At 40.2% G+C, this 20,226-nt stretch overlaps 2 protein-coding genes across 2 annotated transcripts in view; one reads left to right on the plus strand and one right to left on the minus strand.

Annotated features, from left to right (window-relative positions):
• The window catches only part of syt6a (synaptotagmin VIa), a 64,744-nt gene extending 58,403 nt beyond the window's left edge, over nucleotides 1-6,341 (plus strand). The window contains exon 7 of the mRNA XM_088407651.1: nucleotides 136-6,341. Within this exon, the coding sequence (XP_088263777.1) occupies nucleotides 136-207 (72 nt within the window). The 3' untranslated portion in view covers nucleotides 208-6,341. The remainder of the gene's footprint in view (nucleotides 1-135) is intronic.
• olfml3a (olfactomedin-like 3a) lies at nucleotides 4,616-11,372 on the minus strand. Its single transcript, XM_088407652.1, has 3 exons — nucleotides 11,209-11,372; nucleotides 10,380-10,686; nucleotides 4,616-8,004 (listed from the first exon to the last, which is right to left on the minus strand). Exons 1-3 carry the CDS (start codon nucleotides 11,317-11,319, stop codon nucleotides 7,229-7,231), a joined length of 1,194 nt encoding a protein of 397 aa, XP_088263778.1. The 5' UTR covers nucleotides 11,320-11,372; the 3' UTR covers nucleotides 4,616-7,228.
• Nucleotides 11,373-20,226: the final 8,854 nt, after the last annotated feature.

Genomic DNA, 20,226 nt, shown 5'->3' on the forward strand with positions numbered 1-20,226 from the left:
TTATATATCACACTAATAGGAGTTTAAAAAAAAAAACCTTTGTTATGACTTATTTTGGCCTGACAATCTTTATGCAAGTTTATTTTTTTCCTAACATGAAAGGAGACTCACTCTTTGTTTGTATGTGTGCGTCAGTGGAAAGCAAGAGCTGCCAGCTTTGACAGCCAGGGCTCCTGCCCTTCCCCCCGCCCCCCAGCGACACCCTGAGCAACGCCACCTGCGACCCTTGAGACCCCCTGCAACCCAGATGTAGGGGAGTGGGAGGTTCTTCCCGCCTCCTGCCGGTCCACTTCCTGTCTGTCTGATTATCCAGGAGAAGCCCCGCTGTCGCTCCTGCTCTGCCCTCCAGCCCGTTCCCTGACCCCGCGTCCACTCCTGAACTGCACTTTCCGTCGGCGTGGTCCAAGACAACTGATCTGGGAGCACGTCAGGTCAGGCTATTCCTCGGGTGTTCGGACTGCTCAACTTGCAGTTTCAACGCCCTTCCTCTTTGGTTGGGTACGTGCGGACTCAAGAGAAAGCCATGATGATCGGTTGAGCTTTCTCAGAGCAAAGCGAGAGTTCTAAGGGGACACACGCCACTTTTCCAAATGTCCTGGTGCTGCATTTATTTATATCAAGACAAAATTGAGCTGTGGCTTCATTAAGGCGATCAACTTCCAACTTCTATTTGCTAGTTTTTCCACCAGAGGCAAAATCACTTAGTCAAAACATGATTGGCATTGTTTGCTAAAAGTGTTTTATTAAAGCTACTTTGTCATCCACTTAACACAAAGAGAGGCCTCTCTTTACACAACAGAGAAAAAAAGTTTAAACATCCGATGATTCGTTGAAATTCATCATGTGGATGGAAATGAAAAATACAATAAATGAAAATAAAACAATAATAAATAAATAAGAATAATTAAACAAATAAAAATCAAACGAACTTTTGACGTAGTTTTAAACCCCAGGTATCACTTGACGAATATGCCACCAGCATATTTGGTAAATAAAAATTTGAAATGCATTGGTTAAGATGTAAAGTGAGAAACCTCTCTCTCAACGTAAAAGGCCCTCCTTCCATCTGCAGTTCAGTAAATAGATGCCACTGGCCATTATTGGTGTAAATGCCGCAAACTTGATGTTTACGTCGCCTCCTCGCTCTCCCTCTTCGCTGTCGAGGGAGTGTATGTATAATTTTGTGCAAATGTTTGTGTACGGACACCTTTCATGTGATTCTTTGGCTTCTTTCAACTCAGACAAGATGTGAAGCAAGATGTAGCCTAGCAGGTGTGACAATTAAGAGAAAATAAAAAACACTCTCGATGTTTACTGCACCATGAAACGATTTGCTAGTTCTCGTGGAAAATCGGTTCATTTGTCACCCGGATGCTGACGTGGTTCACCGGAACCACCCGTTTAATTTGCCGGACCTATTGGCTTTCAAACTGACAGTGACCTTTAATGATGAAAAATGTTTTGTTGTGTCTTATTTATTCTATAGATGAAGAAGTAAATATTTTGTTAACAAGAAACTCCCAGGTTGTGTGAGTGGAAAAAAGTAGCTGTAAATGTAAATGCGAGTTGTACAGAATTATTTTAGCTAGGCTGTGATTTAGAAACATAAACGTCTGAGGATCTCACAATGCTAACTCCCAAATCAATGGTGTACATATTTACATTCAACACTCTCACTGACATATATTTTTCTTTCGTTGGAAAATGCCTCTTTTTGTTTTAGGTAAGGCTCGTTTTTTGGGCAAAAGAGGATACCAGCAAATAAAACGGAACTGGGATCTTTTCCAGATAAGCCACGCTACAAATGCAAAAAGTGCACGCGCGAAAAGTTAAGACCCGCCACCTGTGCCAGCTCCAATTACGCAACCTCCGCCACCTGTGCCAGCTTCAATTTAATGCACGCACTTATTTCTGATGTCTAGCCATTTGTGCGAAAACATCTCCTTATCCGCCTCTACGCTCATTTTGTGCAAAAATGTTCACGTTCGGACGTTGGACTAAAATGAGAAATACATTTTCTGACGCCTCATGTTTTTTGCACGCATTTTTTGCAACGGCATCAGCAGTGTTTAGGCAACAATGGCAAGGAAATGACACTTTCAACCGTTTCTGACAGGTGGAGATGTAATGATATGAGATAGTGTCGGCAAGATATCAGTCTTCGAAAGGTAACTTGTTCGGAGCGGTCTAAGATGGAGTTGAGGACCGTATTTCTATTCATTTATTGTTGCTCCAAGAATCTGGCTCCAATCAAATTGCGTTTGGAGGAAAGATCTATTTGCCGCAGGACCACAGTTGACTGGAAGAATGTCCATTGTGAAATTTGCGCCTGGCGTTTTTTTGCAGACTCCGACAAACGACGGTTGACATGAATTATACTCACCAAATGGTTGATCATATCGAAAACTTTGTGGATCCAACGACCGCAGCCCACACACAAACCATGGAATCTGTCTGGCACGTCTACAAGATTTCAGAATAAGCTCCAATGTGGCACACACCGATTTTTATTGGGCAGCTACTTATGTGAGTTCGTTTTGAGTCAAAGTGAGTGAAATACGGACTTTTTCATTCAAATTATTAACGACATGTCCCAATATCCCCCTCTTTAATAAAAACTAAAAGTACAAGTTTCATATCCTCGTTTTTTATCATCATTTTGGTAGTGGGGGTTAACTTTTTGGCAGGGCTTATCTGGAAAAGATCCTGGAAATGCTCACGTTCAAAACATTCTCGTATACTGTAACACATGTAGCACAGTGGTAGCAAAACCTGATTCCCAATGAGTCATCACTTTTTAAATGTATGCATGGTTGTTAGTTTATAAAACTGTTTAAAAACCTTCAGCATTCCATGTTGTACCATTGCTTTGGAAACCCTGATAATAACATTAGGTCAGGCATGTCCAAACCTAGTCCTTGAGGCCGTCGTCCGGGGCAGCTGATTCAAATGATCAGGATCGTGATCAGGCTTCCGCTGAGCTTGCTGACGGGCTGATCATTTGAATCAGGTGTGTTGAGAGGACAGAAACCTCAAAACACGAAGCGTAGCAGCACATAGCGGCCCTCGAAGACCAGCTTTTAATATACGCTACCTGCATTAGGTGGTTTGTTTCAAGGTCGGGAAGCATTTGTTGAAAATCCAGGCACTCAAACTGGAAGCTGGCTGGACATGTCCTATGACCACCAAACAGAGGTTAAATTTGAAATGTTTTATTTATTTGTCTATATATTTTACTGCACCAAAATCAACCAAAAAATAAACAAAACAGAACAATAACATTTAAATCCTCCGAGATTAGAGACAAATTATTTCAATCTTGAACTGGAAACTGATTTGTCAACAACAACACTTCTTTCTAATTATGCGACTTCATGGTTAAATTTAAAGAAAGGTACTTATGGTTGTCATCCAACTGTATAAATGTCAAAGCAACTTGGAAGCCTATTGGATGAACATCCAGTGTTGCAAAACAAGTGGCAGTCAATCAGACTCCGGGGAAGATTTCAAAGACTTGTGCTTGTGGTATGGTCATTCAGCAATGGTTAGATAGATGCATTACATTCTGTAGCTGCCAATCAAATCTCTAAATAACCACAGGTTTGGTATACAAAGTTGTTATGCTCAACCTCTGCCCTAAATGCCGCCCCCCCAAAATGGAACTTAGAAAGAAGATGTTTCCCTCTGTATCAAAGTGAAGCTTCTTCCAAGATGGAAGACACGGTTTACAACTGGCTTCAATGTGCTTACATCATACACTATATCACAGCTTTTCTCAGGGGGATTTAGGACTTCAGGATATGTGCAGATGTTTCCGTCAGGATCTGTTTTAGACATTTACTCCTTTCTTGTGAGTGTGTGTGTGTTGGTGAGCTGGGTTCAGCCCAGTCGCTTTGAATTTCCAAGTAGCGTCTTTTGTCTCATTGACCATCATTCGGCTTTATGTCACCCCCGTGATATTATTGACACCTCCAAATTTGACATCAGTCACTTACACTGACCTAAGTCCCCGCTTCACTTCATGACATCCTGGTAAAGTCTCTCGACATTTCACTGTCAGTGCAGGTTTTTTTTATTTTTTTTTATTTTCTCATTAGACATGCATTTCGAAAACCATCAAAATATATCAGTTACAGTATATTCCAATGTGTTTTTTGTGCGTGTGTGTGTCTTTGTTTGTTGTTTGAACCTATCTTGTTTGCTTTTTCATGTACAGTAGTGTATTGTATCTGGATGCCTTTTTATGCTGGAACAATTACTCTACATACAGTAACAGATGTGAGAGGTAAGAACAAACACAAACAGAGTATTTCTGCAAAACAACTCCTGACAACATGCTGCAACCCAACAAATCTCCCAACTGAGGTCAAAATATGCTTTATTATATTATTATGCTTCATCAAATATTACTAAAAAAAGAAACAAAGGTTGGAAGCAAATGTAAAATAGTTTACAACAGCTTTTCATCATTATTTTCTTCATTTCTAACTTAGTAATGTTTAACATAATGTTTAACTTAGATGCAGTTTGCAACACAAGGCACTTAAGAGACCTAGATCATGATATTTTTACACTTTGCACATATGCATATAAATTACACTTGGCACGTTGGTGATTTAATCTCTTATTACATATTTTTTTTAATTGTACTGACATGGGTCACAGAGTGAATGAAGGGGCCAAAGAAAGGCATTTTACCGACATTAAAATGCAAAGAAGGGTCAATAAATCACACTTGCTGACACACGTTCCTCCTATCAAATCGGCTAAGGGAACTCACATTTAAAACAAAAGTTCCGCCCGAGAGTTGCTGTCATTGAATATCCAGCTGTGTGCTCCCAAACACACATTTTGGCCACTTCAGCATTTTTCTACAGTAAAATGTTGTACTAATAAATGAAACGTTGTTTACTTCGCCAAGTGGGGGCAAAATCGCTCCTCCTCATTCACGAAACTAAAACAAAACTAAAAGATGTGGATATGGTCGACGTGTATTTACTCTTGCACAGACAGTATGAGGGCGGTGTAGGGGAGGAGCCAATTTCTTCTGTCATAGATTTTTCTCATGTTATGTTTATCTTGTCGGGCGGGGTTGATGTTGGAGCTCAGAATAACCAAGGGATGCATCAATAAAGGAAAATAGGGTGAGAACTCAACATTGTAACGTGGTTTAAAGTTCCTTAAAGTTGACTTTTCATGATCACAGTGTATAATAAACACAGTATATTTCATTAAAACTTATTCAGGCAAATTTCTAACAAGGTGAGCTTGACTGTAGAAATTAACCAGCCACTCTTTTAGATGAGAAAACAACCAATGAGGAAAATGCCATAATTTGATCCAAAGTGAAGAAAGAGATACCATTTCTCAAGTAATAGTTTTGACAATGTGGTCAAACTGAAACTGGAAATATTCCCAGTTGGCTTTGAAGTTGTCCTAATTTAAAACAGCAATTCTCATGAGAAAAATTGCAATTCAAAGGTTCAAACTTTCACCATCATTTAACAGTTATTAGCTGTACAGCCATTTTCACAAAACTGCCAAGATTAAAACTAAAATATCCACTGGACAATATCAGTATAGTAAGTTACAACTACGTACTCACCATTTGAAGGCAACAGGAAAGTATGTGCGGCAATACAGTATGTTGGCAGTCAGTATCAGAAAACTCTTGGTTTTGTGGTTTCTCTATGTTTGATTTACGCAAAATGTATGATGAATATTTCAATTCTTCTCTAAAAATAATTTTTGTGACGAGTTATGTCCATGTTTGCGTTTGGTTGAGTGATGTTCTTGAGAAAAATGACATATACGAGGAAAACAGACACAAAGGAACACACATGCACACGGGCAAAACATGGATGTAAGGGAGTGACAGTTTGTGATTAATCTCACACTAATTTTGTTGATGTTGTAGATTCTGTGCATCATTTGGATCTTTATTTCTGTGAAATTTGAGTTCAAATTCTGAGATGTTTAACCTCAGAACCGTTTCTGTCGTTTCAAGTGTACTAGTCACACATTTGTACAGTCATTTGGTTTTTGGACTGTTTCCCTTTCCACTTTGCCCCATGTCCCCACCTTTCTCAGAATGGTACCTTTATGTTTTTACAGTTTTTTTTTTTTCCTATGGGCATTTTGTAAAATAGTGACAAGTGAGAAAATATTCTGTTAATGAAACACCGAAGTGTAAGGGGTTTGTAATAGATTTACCAGTGAAATTTTTGCATTGTATTCATTTCTACTTGTCACTGTCAAACGTCATTGTTTTTCTTCCACTGGGTGTGATGTGTTTTGGTTCTGTGACATAATCTGCCTTTTGATTAAAGGATTTATGCAAATTGGGCTGCTGTTTGTTTTTGCAAGGATAATGGTGGAGGCATAATGAGCCAGAGCGGTCAGCAACAACATTAGATTAGACACTCAAATACACACTGACTCACACAGCACAGATACTTTATGGCAGGGGTGTCCAACCCATTTATAGCATGGGCCACATTGTAGTTATATTTTCTGTTGCAGTGCCGTTATGACTGTGAAATCAAATGAATTTTAAGTATGATCCTCACACGTTTAGACATTTTGAAATCAGGCCACAAGCAGAAAAAAAAAAAAAAAACGTGTTAAAAATGGAGATTGGTAACAAAAAAAAAAAAAAAAAAGGATTTTAGCCATAAGTTTTATGTCATAGTACTTGGTGGGCCAAGTATTTATTTTGTCAATAAATACTGGTAATTATTGAATTTCTCAACAGTAAAAATGTCTTTTGTCACCTGCTGTCAAATAAAAATGACAACACATGCTCATGGATTAGGTAACAACAAATCATAGCTCAACCTGTGAACATCACATGACCAAAGCTAGCAAACAGGTGAACTGTGATTGGTAGTTATCTGAGCATTAAGCAACTGCGAGGTCATTTTCAGTCGACAGCAAGTGGCAAATGTGTTTTTCAAGGTATTAATACTCCATGAAAAAAAATGGTCATTAAACATGACTAAAAATTGCCGTTCAAGTAAAATATGGTCAAATATATCGGTGAAACAATTTAGGTCGTTTAGTGTATAGTACATGTTTTGTGAATGCTGAAAACAACACAACGCCTTTGACAATTGCGGCATTTGTGAACGTTGAAGATGAGTGGGTGAGATGAGGCCTTTCCATGTTTTTCCAGTTTACAGAAATAAATTGACCATAAATTAAATTTGTTTCCGGGTTAGGGTTGTTGTCAGACTTGAAATTTCCTTTTGGTTGTAAGCCTGTAAAGGATTTGATAACCATCATCCCAGCTGTAGATCTGTTTCTCCTCAGGGTTGTACTTGAGACTGGCGTGCGCTCCATACCGTCGGGGGAAATAAAAGAGGGGTGCCTCCTCACTCACCACCTTGTCATTGACATCAAATACACACTGGACCCGAGAGCGACTGGTCAGCCGAGTATTGTAAACAACGTAGACGACGCCGCAGACGACGAAGGCCGCTTCCGAGTTCTCCCTCGGACAGCGGGTGTCCCAGATTTGTTCGATATCCAGCGAGACGGGATCCATTTTCGCCAGGTTGATGTTGGGTTCGGTCTCGCCGTTGGCGTAAAGAAGCCAGAGGCCTTGGTCGTCCACTGTGAGGTCCGCCACCGTCTCAGGGTTGAGACTGTAAACGGCGGCTCTGCTTTCCACGGGGAGAATGGCTACATCCGCGAGCTCGCCACCAAGGATGTCATATCTGACCAGATTCATTTCTTCCCCCTGCTGAACGTAATACAGATAACCGTTGTAAACAGCGACTCCGCCGCCCGTCCAGTCGGACGCCAGCCTGATCGGCCGACCGAACCCCGAGGAGCCCTGAAGAAACTCCCTGACTGATTCAAACAGATAGATGGTGTCCCCGGATGTTCCATTAAACACGTAGACCTTGGAGGACCGTGGGTCTCTGAGCCACACGCCCTTAGAACCGCCAACTCGCTTCAGAATCTTCACCGAACGGATGGAAGAGATGATTTCCACGCAGTCTAGGCAGACACAAAACACAAAAGGTAGGTGGCAATGTAGCTTGCATGCCTGCGCAATGCCATGTCTGAACTCCAAGAGGAGCAACGAAGCCGCGTTTGATTCAGTTTTCGATTCAGAATTTGCGAGTACATCAAACCGAACCTAGTCGAACTATTCCATCCGTCCGTCAGGCCATTCGATTTCAATAGCCGCTTGTCATTCCACTTTGAAATATATCGAGCTATGTAAGGAATCAAATTTAATTGGAGAGATTTATATTAGAAGGAAATGGCAGATACTGACTAGTTAATTCAAAGGTATATAAAACAAAAACAGCTACAAAATTGCATCACACCCTCTCAAACACAGCCATATCGAAATTCCACTGTCCACTTTCAAATCAAGCTGTGCCTGAATCATTTCACACACCGCATATTGAAAACCTATCAAATTGTTTCCTGTGGGAAAATGTGCTTGCTTTGTCACTACCTACTCGCCTATATTGATGACAGTGTAGGCTGACCTGTCACCTTCCAATGCAGTCACATTGACACGTATGCTATTCATGTCTCATCCGCATACAATCAAGGCCCGTTTCCAATCTGAGGCTATCCTATTCCTAGTGCTGTAGTTCTCAAGATCTCTCTTGATCTTGAGACCAGTCCTAAGAAGAGTTTTGAATGGTCTGAAGGTCTTGTTTTAGTTTCAGGCGGTGTGGACTTGGGAAATTTGATCCACTAATGATCAGTGAGAAACTGTATAATTTGTTCAAGAAATAAAGCAAATGAGGGTTCGGCGTCTTACTCAAGGGCACTTTGACGTGGTCGCCAGGGTCTTGGATTGAATCCACAAGCTTCTGGTTGGGAGGTGACGTTCTACTTCTGAGCCATGCTGTCCTCTCATTACTTAACAATAGTTAAATTAATAAAGCAACCCAGCTATAATTCCTTCAAGGAGTCAAAAACTGTAATGAGTGAAGTCCAGTTTAAAACTTTTAGGGAAGCATATGATGACAAGTGAACGCAGCATAGAATGAAAGAGTCTCCTCAGACAGGACCAGGAGGCAAATAAGCATCAGGCTCTTCAACAAAAAGAATTTCCTTACATGGAAATTCAGTTCATCTTGAGGTCACCTCACGATGGACAGAGCGTCTCTAATGAGCTCTTCGTTGCTTCTGGGGGAAAAGAAGTCTGATTTTAAACTGCGTGACCCCAAGTCGGCATCATTATTGTGCTGAATGTTTTTGTAATATGCGTGCGTGTGTTTTAATTGCTTTCTGGAGACATGGACGAAATTTGTTCATTTTGCCTAAATACTCCCAAAGGAGTTTCATGATCAGACATTACCATTTGGAGCCAATTAAAACAAATGTGATATTTCACTTGATATTATAGTGAAATGAATAGTGATGCACTTCAATACATGAAGACATTATCACTCCATAAATCAGCCCTGTAAATGACTCTACTGAGTCTTGGAATCAGAAGTCATAAACATAAAAGTTCTTCACCATTCGTCAAATTTCAGTTATGTTTTCCAGCAGAAATTATCAGCGGAGAGTGGAAAATGACTCATTGCAGTTTAAGAGGAGAAGTCAGGTCAAAAATGTTTTTTACGATAACAGACCCCGGGTGGCACGTTTAAGAGTGATTAGCACAGGTTGGGGGTTCGATTCCAGCTCTGACGCTCCTGTGTGGAGTTGTTGTTTCCACGAGGACGGCAGAATGCTTTATCTCACAGTTCTGAGGTCGCCGGTTTGCTTCTGGCTCCTGGAAACGTTCCTTCCACATTTCCGAAACATGCGCTGTAGCTATATTGGACACTCCAAACTGTTATTGGGCCTGAGATTTGATGGCTGTTCATCTTTATGTGCCCTACAACTGGCTGGCAACCTGCTACCTAAAGACAGCTAGTATAGCCTACGGCGCACCCATGACTCTAATGGGGACAAGCATCAGGAAAATGTAGGGATTATAATAGGCTCCATTCAGCCCCAACAGTCTAAACGTGGCATTCTGAGTATTAGTGCATTTGGAGTATGAAGTAAATAGGAACATTTTCCATTTTTTTCCCCCATTTTGACACTTGCTGTTGACTGGAAATCACAACGCTGTTGTTCAAGTGCTCAGCTTGCAAACGTGCGCCGGCTTACATGGTTAGGGACAGCAGGATTTTGCTGCTTATTTCATCTTCCGCAAATTCAGTGTTGTTTAGGATACTGTGTTTATGTCATTTTTAAGAACATGTAGGTCGGATTTATGTTGCACTTGGGCCATAATTCACGTACTGTATTTTTGTAGACATGATTTTGTTTTTTTTGGAGAAGCTTATCATTGCCAACATGCTCCCGTATACGATGTAGACAATTCCATGTCCACAAAACACATGTCTCACCTGTCACGCTGGAGGGTAGCTGCTCCCAGTCTTCTTCTTCCTCTCCTCTGCTCTCCTCCTGGCTCCAAACTCCCTGTTCAACAACCCGATCTGCCCGATTAGCACAGGCCCGGGGGGACGTCTGGCTTTCCACAAAGTCCATGTCTCGCTCCACCCGATTTAATCGCACCAGTGCTGCCTCCACGTCTGTGGAGAGCGTGTTGTGGGCCTGCTTCAGACCTTCCATAATCTTCTTGGACTGTTTGTGTAAACCCTGAAGTTCCGTGCGGTATTGACGTGACTGGTCTTGCCACAAGTGCATGTGGTCCTAAAAAGCAGTTAAATTTCATACGTATAAAAGTTTCAAGATTGTCGAATACACATTTGTGCAAGTGAAAAGTGGTTATGAAACAAAAATCAACCCTGACAAAAGCAAGATATTCAAGTGGATAATTTCGCTTGAGAGGACGTCTTCATGAAGAAAGCAAATGTACTGTAGTAAAGTCAATCTCTTGTTAGTCATCATCGTGTCTGCTCCATCAGTTGCAGCGTTTGGGTATTCAAACGATGCTTTTGGATGGGACCCATGAGGACAAGTACTGGCTGTTCATGTCTAGTATCGTGTTGTTTCTCTTTTGATATTGGCAACCACTGCTGCAGCAAGTTTATGATTGCTTTCACTTGTTGTTTTTTTTGCTTATTTTTGCCTAATGTTATAACTTTTCATGAATGCAATGGAAACATTGTTTCCAATAGGTTTGATTGTTTTCGGTTAAATACACTATAATCTTCTAGGAGGAGAAAAGAAGCAAATGCATGCTGATAAGTCCTTGGAAATGTATTTGATTACCTCAAGAGCCAACAATCTGTTGTCCAGGTAGTCCATCAGGCCCTGGTAGAAGAATTGAGCTCCACACAGCATCCAGGCTGAGGAAAAGAACAGGATGTACACCGACATCATTGTCTTCCGAATGTTGAGTGTCACTTGACAGGGTTCAAATCTTCCTCACATGTGCTAAAGGTCCACCAAGCAAGCTTGGGGTGTGGGAGTGCAAGCGGGAGACTTTCCACTTCTTTTTGCACTCGCTCTTTGCTGGAATGTTTTCTCAGGGAGGAGCTTGATGACCGAGGCCAGCTCGCAACCTCCCAGACACAACAGGGACACTGTTTTGTTGCATATGTATCCTGCGTGAACAAAACTTTTCTTGAACTTGATACGGTCTAAAACAGGGATGCCTGAACTTTTTCGTTTGGGGGCCGCATAGAGAAAAATGGAAAGATGCAAGGTGGGAGTAACTTATGAAACACGTTATAATTAGTCATGAAAGCAATTATATACTGTTTATATTTACAAGATAATTGGTTCAACAGCTACAGAGTAGCTGTACAGAAATAAACCAGATGACCGCACACAATGTATCTTCTGGAATTGCTGAATAAAATATGAGTAGCAATACCATTGGCAAAATGGTATTGGTGATGGCAAAATCGTTCTCTTTTTTTTTTCCACCTCAAAATGTGTTGTGCCAGTTAGGGTGTACTTGGCTGAAAAAGAAAAGAAAGAAAAATTCAAAGGCAGGAGGTACATAACTGAAAAATGATTGAACCACTGTTCTAGGGCTCACAGACAGAGTGAGAGTTGTCATAGCAACAAAGGAACCTTTCTATTGAACAACAGTTTGAATTGTAGTGGCACTCGTGTGGCAGCAGCCAGTGCTAAGATTCAAGGGGCATATTGGAAAATGAAGAATTACAAATTGCCTTGGCAACTAAGAATCCATGCACAAACTCCAAGGACATACATTTATACAAATTCCAAAGCCATATCTAATCAGATAAAATGAGAGTGATTCTTAAATTTAAAAAAAAAAAAAAAAACTTTTAAAAACACTAACATACAACAGATTGTTTCAGCATGCACACACCAGTTAAAACCCTTTTTGCTATTTAAAAGCTAAGACTCAGAAAAGGTGAACTACACTTGTGAGGTTCTCGTTTCTATTTTTCCAAATACTGGAGCTAGCACAATTCCCAAGAGAGTTGTTTTTACCGGGACAAATTATGATGTCTAAATAACTTGATGCTCCAAACTTCGCCGTGTCCCTTTTCTTTATTGCCTCTGTCCTCAGTTTATTAACAAGTACGTAGTTGTTCGTCCAAAATCAGTAGCAGCCTTGACCACAAGTGAAGCATCATGTCTTTTCTCTGATTCATTTATTAAGCACTTTGTAGACAGTAAATGTACTTAAATAACCTGTTCTTTTACTATGAGTAAGACTCAGGAACACATTGTCCTTTATAATGATAAGAAAATGACCTGAATTTCAATTTGGACTGATTCCCAACACTCCAAAACCGCGCATGGTTTATTGGACACTCTGAATTGTGCTTAAGTGTTGTATGCGTGAATGGTTGTTCGTCGCTCTATGTTCTGCCATTGTCTGGCAACCAGTTCAGCGTGTCTTCATCAGATTGCCCGAAGACAGCTGAGATAGGCACTAGCAAGCCAGTAACCCTAGTGACGAGAAGCGACTAAAAACACGTATGGAAAAAATCATCTTGAGTTAGGTTAACTTTTCAATTTATAAAAAAGTGCACAAATCAGACTATTCTCTTTTGTGCATTCAATGTCCGTTTTTTTTCAAACATTTTCATTTGGTTAAGAACCAAAGTGCTTGCACAAAAAAAAAAAAAAAAAAGTTATTCCGTTTCTACCCCAAAACATTAAAATATGATTTACGGGATTAAGACGAAGGCATCATTTTGTCAATTTCAAACCTCGTGGTGCAAATACACACAAGAAAGTCACAAAAGGAGGGATCACAGTGGCAATGACAAAATTTGACACTCAATCTCCTCTCTAATTTACTTAGTGTAAAATGTTTCAGTTGCATGGATGGAAAAAAGATGTTCATTTTGATGCATTGAGTTACACTGCCTGTCACTATATGTTGCCGGCGTGGCTAAATGAACAAATATAACGTTGCAATCATTTAAAAGAAAAAAGAAAAAGTTACACATGAAGTGAAACGGAATCATTTCCTTCGGCACCCATTTACACTGGTTGTGCCACAGCACCCATTGCACGTTGTTTCACAATTCTGCCACCAAGTGGCGGCCTAATACCAGAGAGTCTATCTGTGTGTGTCTGCGTGCGCGTGTGTTTGCATGTCTTCTGATAAACTAATTGTAAAATATTATTCAAGAAAAATATTAAAGTTTAGCAATTAAAATATGTACTTGGCATTCATTCAAAATTATTATAATGGGCCGTCCACATTTTAAGTAAAGAGTTGGAGAAGAAGGCTAATATCACACACAGTATTTACCGTGTTTCGGGAATCTCTGCCTGGATTAAATGTCACGGGACACTTTGTTTACTTGCGCCATGAACGCATGGTGAAATGTCCTACAACTCGTATATTTAAACAAATTCAGTTCAACGGTGGACTGAAAAAAATATCGCTGGTGCAATCAAACATATTTTCTCATATTTTCAGTTATGTTAATATGCAAAAGATGCCTGTGTGGGGTACATGAGGTTTTAAAACGAAAAATAAAAACACATAGTCATGCCATACAAAGGAATGGTAGTTAAAAAAAAAAAAAAAAAAAAAAAAACATCAGCAAAGAGCGCTACCAAGCAGCCTGTTCCTCAGCGTGTGGATGGGGAACGTCATGAAAGCTGCTGCTCAGTGTGTGTCAGCACAAATGAGCATTCAGAACATGACTAACGTAAAGCTTCTCGTCCTTCCAAAATGGTTTTAATACACCCAAGGCGCCAAGTCACTTGATCTGCATGAGCCCTGCTGGTCAGAGGCTCTGCTCAGCCAAGCAGACATTTTGGCCACCTGTCAGTCCAAGTGATAGTCAAGACCAACACGTGTCTCCAAAACTGAAGCAGGCTTTCAAATCCAAAATGTTCTTTGTGCATCATTTATCCAACTGCTCCTTTCCTTTGTGTCTCTTTAAGAAACCAGAGCGAAAGGACGACTCTTCTATAATACTCATAGGCTCCAATACCACTGTTTTGTTGCAATACTCTACTTTTTCATCAAATTTACGTGTTGTGATGTTTGGACCGATACTTTTGATACCATGAAATGATCCTTCAGAGTTCATTTATCAAAATATTGATACATTTAATTAGTGCTGGGCAATACTGAAAAATGTCTTCCATCATGATATACTGTAGGGCATTTTATGTCACGCTGACAATAGAACAAATTATGGCAATATTTTCACTTTTCTTCTGTTATTCCATACTTTTCTTGAGTGATTCCACCCAAAGAACATACAACCAGAGGTGGGCAGACCGTCAACAGACAAGACTGTCGTTCAGTGAAAATGTAGGCATGACTGTGCAAACTCGGTTGTTTAAATTAATATATTATATTTGTTCATTCTGTTGTTTTTCTTGGCTTTGCAATGTGTATTTGAGTCATTTGCATGTTTGCGTTGGTATTTGTTTTTATTTCCGTAGAGAGGTGATCAATGAGAGGACATTTGAAGTTAAATAAAGGAGAGCCAAGATGGACACTTAAAAGACATTTTAATTTCCTCACAAATGGTAGCATCTAACAAGGTATTTTTTTAACATAATTTTCATGACGGTATTTTGCTCTGCCATACGACTTCTGTGACTATTTTTTTAAATCGGTTAAGTTGGATCGTTATTTTTGTGCTATTTTCACGATGCGATGAAGACAAGAAAGCTTTATTAAATCCATCAAAGAAAACCACTTGTGCTTGTTGTGCCAACGAGGAAGTTACAGTCGCTCCGTCCCCAACGAGCACACGTTTTGCTGACGGACTGACGCATGACAATAAGAATGATTGAAAATGCTTAAATGTTCACCTTTTGCCGTCAAAATTACAAGACAACTGTTTTGCCTGTTTCTTAGCTGAGTTTCTTTCTTCCGTTGATTATAATGTGGAATCACTCTGAACAGCCTGCACAATAAGTGGCTGCACAGTTTATGTGTGCGTGTGTGTGTGTGTGTGTGTGTATGAGGTTGTGCACGCACCCGTGTAAACTGTTCACTACCTTCACAATTAGTTATATTTCAGACGCTGCTGTTTTTCCCTCTATCTATTGCCGTTGTTGTGTGCGGGCCTTCTAAATGTTTTAAACTGATGAAAAACTACAAGGTGTGTTCACTACCAGCAAAAAGAGGCAATGGCTGCCTTGTTTGATTTATTAGAGTGTTCATAGGAGGCACATGATAATTACATAGGGTGCCAAGCATTCCTACTTTCACTCATCCAGACATGGAGCAAGCCGCTAAACATGTCATCACTTTGTTCAAGAAATATGCAGTTTACATTGCGAGCCAGTGTTTAGCGCCAATCCACGCAAACGCCAACATGATGAGCTCAAGCAATTATTCTAAGTGTAACGTCACGTTAGCGACTCCCATCATCGGCAACACGGTTTGGAAATGGTCTCACAGGTAGGCCCCCTGCGTTTACACATTTATGTTCACTTCATACTTGGGCAGGCGTCACGCTGCAGGCATGTCTCTGCAGTGAGTCATGCTGGGATTTGAGTGTGGTGTTGGGGGGTGGGGGGGGGGGGGGGGGCATCGGCCCCAGTGCCGCATGCAAGGAGCATGGTTTGGCATGTTTTCTCCGATCAAGCACATGGCCGATGGTCCTCTCTGATTAGTGCTTTGTGAGATAATGGTATGTACTGTATGCATGCATGCTTATGATGGAGTCTTGAATTTATTTGATTCTTTTGTTTTATGTTTGAGTCCGCTCCTCAAGCCCTAACATTACAGACAGAATCACCCAGCCAACGTAACTAACCCTGGCCAACGTAAGGGCCGTTGATGTTGTTTTGTTGATGCTAATGTCGCGTTACTCAGTGTGTTTAATTCCTGTGTATCTCCGAGTCAGTCGTTCAAGTGTTCTTGTAGCAATTAGCTCTGGGTTTTTATTTGTTACCTGGTTTATGATTTTTGTCTTCATTTGATTTTTGCACCCAATTGGAATTGAATTATGCATTTTTGCAAATTGGCTTCCCTGCTCTAGGGCCTACATTGTCCATCACCTCACCCCACCATGATGTATCTTGACAGGTTTAATCTAGACCGCAAGATGATTTTGTGATGCATTAAAATTTGAAGACAACTAAACCCATTAGTCCATTGTCCACTATCAATAGACAGAAATCCATACTTTTATAATCAATGCCTAATTGTGTCTAAACAATATCATACTTTTGAGTTTGTTACACAGCTATTAGTGCCATTGTAGAACTGCAAAGTATCAAGCTGATGGCTATTTATTGCTGCCGCACTTTTTCCCCATGGATAACAATAGCATTATTATTTTGAGATGAGTATCGAAAGACACTGACTTGTTCACCAGGAACATAAACAGGGAAGCGTCGGTCGGAACTCCCTCCTCGTCTTTGACCTCACGCCATAAGTGAATGCCTAGCTTCCATTTTTTTTTTCTTTTGTTGCATCAGACAAAACCTATTGTTTTTGCAGCTTTTGCTATGGCAGCGGTAATTGTGTTTGGATGTAACAAATGGAGAAAGGGGGAAGTGATGACCAGTCACCACGATCACAGTTTTTGTGTGGCACGGTTAGGATTAGGGTTAGAACCCTAACAAGTTACTGCCACCCTCTTTGAATTGGCTTAAATGACAGTGTAAAAAAAAAGTACCATGGCAACAATACTATTCAAGGAGTTGTATGTCAATGTTATTTCATGTTAAGGTCCATGAAGGTCCATGAAAAGGTCATGGAATATTTGGCTGAAAAGGTCATTAGTGTTGCTTTAAGTATCGATCGTCAAGCTAATTATTTGCAATCAATGTATTACAGTAATTCTTCTCTCTGATTTTGCGCATATCTTTCTGCATATGACATACTATTTCGTTCCACCTTCTGCATGCACACATGCACCACTGTCTGCTCCAGTCTTACGTCTTAAAACCATGCTAAGACTACTTTTTCTCCAACCTTCATCAACATAAACCTAAAAGTGTGAATATAAGATTTCAAAGTAGTTAGGGTCAACTGGTGACGTATGTGCCCTCATTGGTGTGAAAGAACATGTGATACTGCGGCATCGCTTGCAGTATTGATTTTGGACTGGGATCGTGATATTTGCCCCAGGCATTACTTAATATCAGATCATATCCAAAATCACTGGTATCGCCAGTCCCAACTGAAGATTGCACAGCGACAATCTGTTGACATACAGAGGTTCCGCAGACGTGCTGCTTAACCAATCACGTAGTAGCGATCAGGCGAGGTCAAATGGTAAACACCTGCTCCTAAATCACTCAGTTAAGACATCTACACTCACTTCAAGAGGAGAGAGAGCACTAGCACAGATCAGAAAATGTGAGAAGTGCTGCCTGCTCCAGTGAAATGTTTTGATTCTCTTTATGGGCGTTTGGTTTTATTCCATATTATTGGCTGATGAATCGAGTAGGCTTACTTGCTTGTTCATTTCTCTGACTTCATCCCTTGTCGTCGTGGTAACGCCATCATGTACTTGTCATTTGTTCAGCAACAAGTAGCAAGAGCTGTGCAGTCGCTCGCTCTTCTTGTATTTGCTTTTTTGTGATCATTTCTTTTTTTGATTGCTGTATCCCTTTTTATACGGGCAAGATTTGTCAGTTACTTCCATTCTATGTAACTCTTTTGAAGAATGATGCATGTGTGTGTGGCCTTTGATTCCAGTCCAAGGCCGTGATCCAACGGAGCTATAAATAACATGCGTTTGCTCATGAACCACAGCGTCACATCCAAGATAAAGCTGGGACACGACGAGGGGCCAACATAGGAGGAAAGGGAGAAAGAAAATGATGTGTTATGATTAAAAGACCCTCCTAGACAGACTGTCTGGCTGTATCGGGGTCTCCAAGCACTCGGCGTCATGTGATTCTGGGGTCAAAGGTTATCCCCAAAGATGGATATCTGGTCTCAGCCTTGTCTGCCCAACAAAAAAAAACAACTATTTTTTCCCCTACATCCTGTGCCTCGACAGTTAGTTTTCATCTCAGTCTCAGCTGATTTTTTTTTCTTTATTACCTGTCCAAACACCGATTAGAGAAGAGGAAATTGGTGGAGACTCAACTAGGAATAGGACATTCATTTGCAAATGGAAGTCTCTTCTGTCTATTTCCTGCTAACATCTTGTCCATATTACTATACTAATTACTAATTACATTATTAAACACAAGAATGAAGCAAAAAAAAAAATAATAAAATAATCAGAACCTGCAAACAAAAATTGCTATCACATTGAAAAAATTGCAAAAATAATGGACTGTTATTGAAGCTTTTTTGATCAGGGTGCCTTTTTAATATCCTTTAAGTCCATGTCATTTTTTTCTCATTGCTCCTTTTCTTGCCGCACTTTTCTTTGTAGGGTTTCATTTTTTGTTTGCAGCTGTTTTTTGTTTGTTTTGTTGTATGCTTGATTCATTTCTTTTTTTTTTTTTTTGCCATTGCAATTTGTTTGTTTGCCTCATTCCTGTGCATGTAGCTTCATGGTAGTTTGTTTGTGTCCATTGCCCACCCTATTACTACCTTTGCTATCTTTGTAGTATAGGTGCAGTATGTATAAAACCCTGTGCAAGCACAAATAAGCAATTTCTACTATTTAGTGGTGCATGATGCATTTACAACTTAAATTTATATTTTAAATCACTGCTATTTCTGTGAAACCTGGGCCAGGCTGACTTGCAAAGACCCATGCATAATTGATAGCCACTGATAGCCACCTTCTCCTACATGTTCAACAAAAAACAGAAACAAATGTTATTTGTTCTTTAATGTTAAAAAAAAATATCTGATGTTAAAGCGTGAACATGCAGGGTTCCACTGTGGTGGAATTTAATTAGGATGTTCATGATTTCTCCCCCTAAAAACAATAGACAACAAATGCCTAAACCCATTTTCTGTGGGAAGGTTTCTCTGAGCAGCAGGCAAAAATTCTCCAAAGTATACACAAAGTCCTGCAAAAATGAGTGATAATAAGGTAACACACTTACATGCCAGGCCAGTCCTTACAAATGTCAGTCACATCATAAAGAAATCACGTACAGTAAACAAGTTTCAGCACAACAAAATGTATGCATTTATTCCCAGGAGTACCAGGTCGCTTCATCTGTGTGCTCCCACCCCAATCCTCAGTGATCATCTGGAGAAAACATAATGAGGGATAGTTGCCCTTATTAGTGTTAATAGTGCAATTTAAGTTGTTATCATAGTGAGGTCTGACCAGTCCCACACTTATCAGACCGTTTTTTTTTTTTTGTTGCTTTTTGTTTTGGTCTCTGGCACAGAATACTACCCTTCAATATAATAAAAATAATAAAGAAATACATAAACAAATAAACTCACTGACTCACGATGCACGGTGCTTTCTGCTATTATAAAGACAAAAAACACAAACAGCACACTTGCTGCGCAGAATGAGTGATATGTAGACTGAGCAGTGTTGGAATGAAGACTGAGCGTTATCATAATAATTGACGGACATGTAAACTGTTGAAGGATTTAATGAGCAGGTTTTGCAAATGGGTCCTACTGAGTTTTCTACAGGGCAGGACCATACAAGACGGTCCAAAAGGTATGTTTGTCAACTATATTGTCCTTAGACCCGGTCTATTAATTTGTGTCCAGTCTTGAGTCCATGTTGTCCCAGTAAGTCAGCAAAGTTAAATGTATCCAACCCAAACACACAAAGCTTCACTGAAAATTACGGTATGTCATCTACTGAGCACACTAGGACTTTGAAGGGTAGCCTCTGTGCGCTGTTTTTCTTGGTTTGTTTGTTTTCTGAAGGACCGCTACTTCACAGCAGCACATGATGCACGCTCAGTCCTAATTGAAGC

Source organism: Hippichthys cyanospilos, chromosome 2 (assembly GCF_059441005.1).
Source record: "Hippichthys cyanospilos isolate Australia breed blue-spotted pipefish chromosome 2, RoL_Hcya_1.0, whole genome shotgun sequence".
NCBI classification, from domain to species: domain Eukaryota; kingdom Metazoa; phylum Chordata; class Actinopteri; order Syngnathiformes; family Syngnathidae; genus Hippichthys; species Hippichthys cyanospilos.

Excerpts from the sequence above, each read along its gene's own strand:
- olfml3a (XM_088407652.1), bottom strand. The coding sequence starts at position 11,319 with ATGATGTCGGTGTACATCCTGTTCTTTTCCTCAGCCTGGATGCTGTGT. Across the intron at positions 10,687-11,208 it reads ACAGATTGTTGGCTCTTGAG|GACCACATGCACTTGTGGCA; the intron begins GTAATCAAATAC and ends ACTGCTTTTTAG. Across the intron at positions 8,005-10,379 it reads GCTACCCTCCAGCGTGACAG|ACTGCGTGGAAATCATCTCT; the intron begins GTGAGACATGTG and ends GTGTCTGCCTAG.